This window comes from Aureococcus anophagefferens (assembly GCF_000186865.1).
Source record: "Aureococcus anophagefferens unplaced genomic scaffold AURANscaffold_363, whole genome shotgun sequence".
NCBI classification, from domain to species: domain Eukaryota; class Pelagophyceae; order Pelagomonadales; family Pelagomonadaceae; genus Aureococcus; species Aureococcus anophagefferens.
The window spans coordinates 5,714-7,590 of NW_008705883.1; the positions used below are offsets into that span (position 1 = coordinate 5,714).

The 1,877-nt window shown below is 66.9% G+C and overlaps 1 protein-coding gene across 1 annotated transcript; it reads left to right on the top strand.

Moving 5' to 3' along the window:
• Positions 1–176: 176 nt before the first annotated feature.
• Positions 177–1,214, top strand: AURANDRAFT_35147 (hypothetical protein; the record flags this gene model as incomplete). The annotated part of the gene is made up of 1 exon (XM_009044504.1): positions 177–1,214. One exon carries the CDS (start codon positions 177–179, stop codon positions 1,212–1,214), a length of 1,038 nt encoding a protein of 345 aa, XP_009042752.1.
• Positions 1,215–1,877: the final 663 nt, after the last annotated feature.

Sequence of the window (1,877 nt, forward strand, 5' to 3'; positions counted from 1 at the left end):
GCGGCGCCCTCCACGGCGCGCGGTCCGTGTCCGACTTCACGACGTCGGAGCTGAAGCGGCTGCTGAGCGAGCGCGGCATCGACTTCCGCGACTGCTTGGAGAAGCGCGAGCTCGTGGAAAGGCTCCAGGACGCGCTCCGGGGCGGCGACGGCCTGAGCGGCGGCGCCGCGAGCGCCATGGGCCAGCTCGACGCGGGCGAGCGGTCCGTCGTCGAGCTCTTCCAGCGCGTCGCGCCGTCCGTGGCGTTCATCCAGACGTCCGTCGTCAAGTCGACGTCGCCGCTGTCGATGCGCGGCGAGGTCACGCCGAGCGGCTCCGGGTCGGGCTTCGTCTGGGACACGGAGGGCCACGTCGTCACGAACTACCACGTCATCCAGCAGGCCCAGAAGGCGACGGTGACGGGTCTGGGGACGGGCGACGCGGCGTCGATGGCCGCCTACGACGCGACCTTGGTCGGCGCGGAGCCGGAGAAGGACATCGCCGTGCTCAAGGTGCGCGCGCCGGCGTCCGTCCTCGAGCCCATCGAGGTCGGCAGTTCGAGCGAGCTGCTCGTGGGCCAGTCGGTCCTCGCGATCGGCAACCCCTTCGGCCTGGACCACACGCTGACCAAGGGCATCGTCTCCGCGGTGGGCCGCGAGGTCCAGGGCGTCGCGGGGCGGCCCATCAAGGGCTGCGTCCAGACCGACGCGGCCATCAACCCGGGCAACTCCGGCGGGCCGCTCCTGGACGCGAAGGGCCGCCTGATCGGCGTCAACACGGCCATCTACTCGCCGTCGGGCGCGTCCGCGGGCATCGGCTTCGCCATCCCCGTCGACTCCGTGCGCCGCATCGTCAACCAGCTCATCCGCTACGGCCGCATGCTCCGGCCGTCCATGGGCATCTCCGTCGCGGACGACCAGATGACGCGCGGCCTCGCGATGCGCCTCGGCGCGCCCCTCGACGGCGTCTTGGTCATGGAGGCGCCGCCGAACTCGCCGGGCGCCGACGCGGGCCTCGTCGGCTGCATGCGCAAGAACGGCCAGCTCTATTTGGGCGACCTCATCACGCGCGTCAACGGCACGCCCGTCAAGACCGTCGAGGACCTCCTCACGCTCGTCGAGGAGACGGAGATCGGCTCCTCCGTCGTCCTCACGGTCCACCGCAGCGCCGACGCGAAGAACGAGGAGACCCTCACGGTCAAGACCGTCGACCGCAGCCAGCTCGCGCGCTCCTAGGCCGCCGGCGCAGCTGAGAGGCGTAACTTAGGGACTCCAGGGGACGGGGTGGGGATCTTCAGGCGCCGCCCCACTTCCAGAGGTAGGTCGTGAGGACGGTCTTGATGTCGAGCGGAAGCTTCTCCTGGACGCACTTGGTGAGAATGGCGACGTGGATGTAGCGCTGCTGGAAGCGCGCGTACTCGTCGAAGCTGCCGGCCTTCTTGATGGCATCCATGAGAAAGCGAGTGGAATCATTCATTCCGTTCGAATCCACAAAATACGGGAAGTGCAGCTCTTGATGGAAGAAGCCGACGCGATACGGCTGAGGGGCCCCCGCCTGCGCGGCCGATCGGCGATCGGCGAGAAAGGCGTCAAGATCATCACTGGTGAAATCGAAGGGGTTTTTGTACTCGCCGTCGATGCTCACGACCCGGACATTGCCTTTGAACTTCAAATTGTAGTCATCGAAAAGAGGGCTGTATAGATCTAAACTGAGCAGCGTCCCAAAGCACGAAAACGGCTGAGGGTCCTCGTCACCCGTGAAGGTGAGCTCGAAGCGATCCGTGGTTTTGATCAAGGCCCCGGCTCGTAGGAGCGTGAGGACGGTGCGCCGCCGCCCCCTGAAGACAGGCCAATACAGCGCACTAAATTCACCCTTGACATCCCTCGATTGCTTCCCGA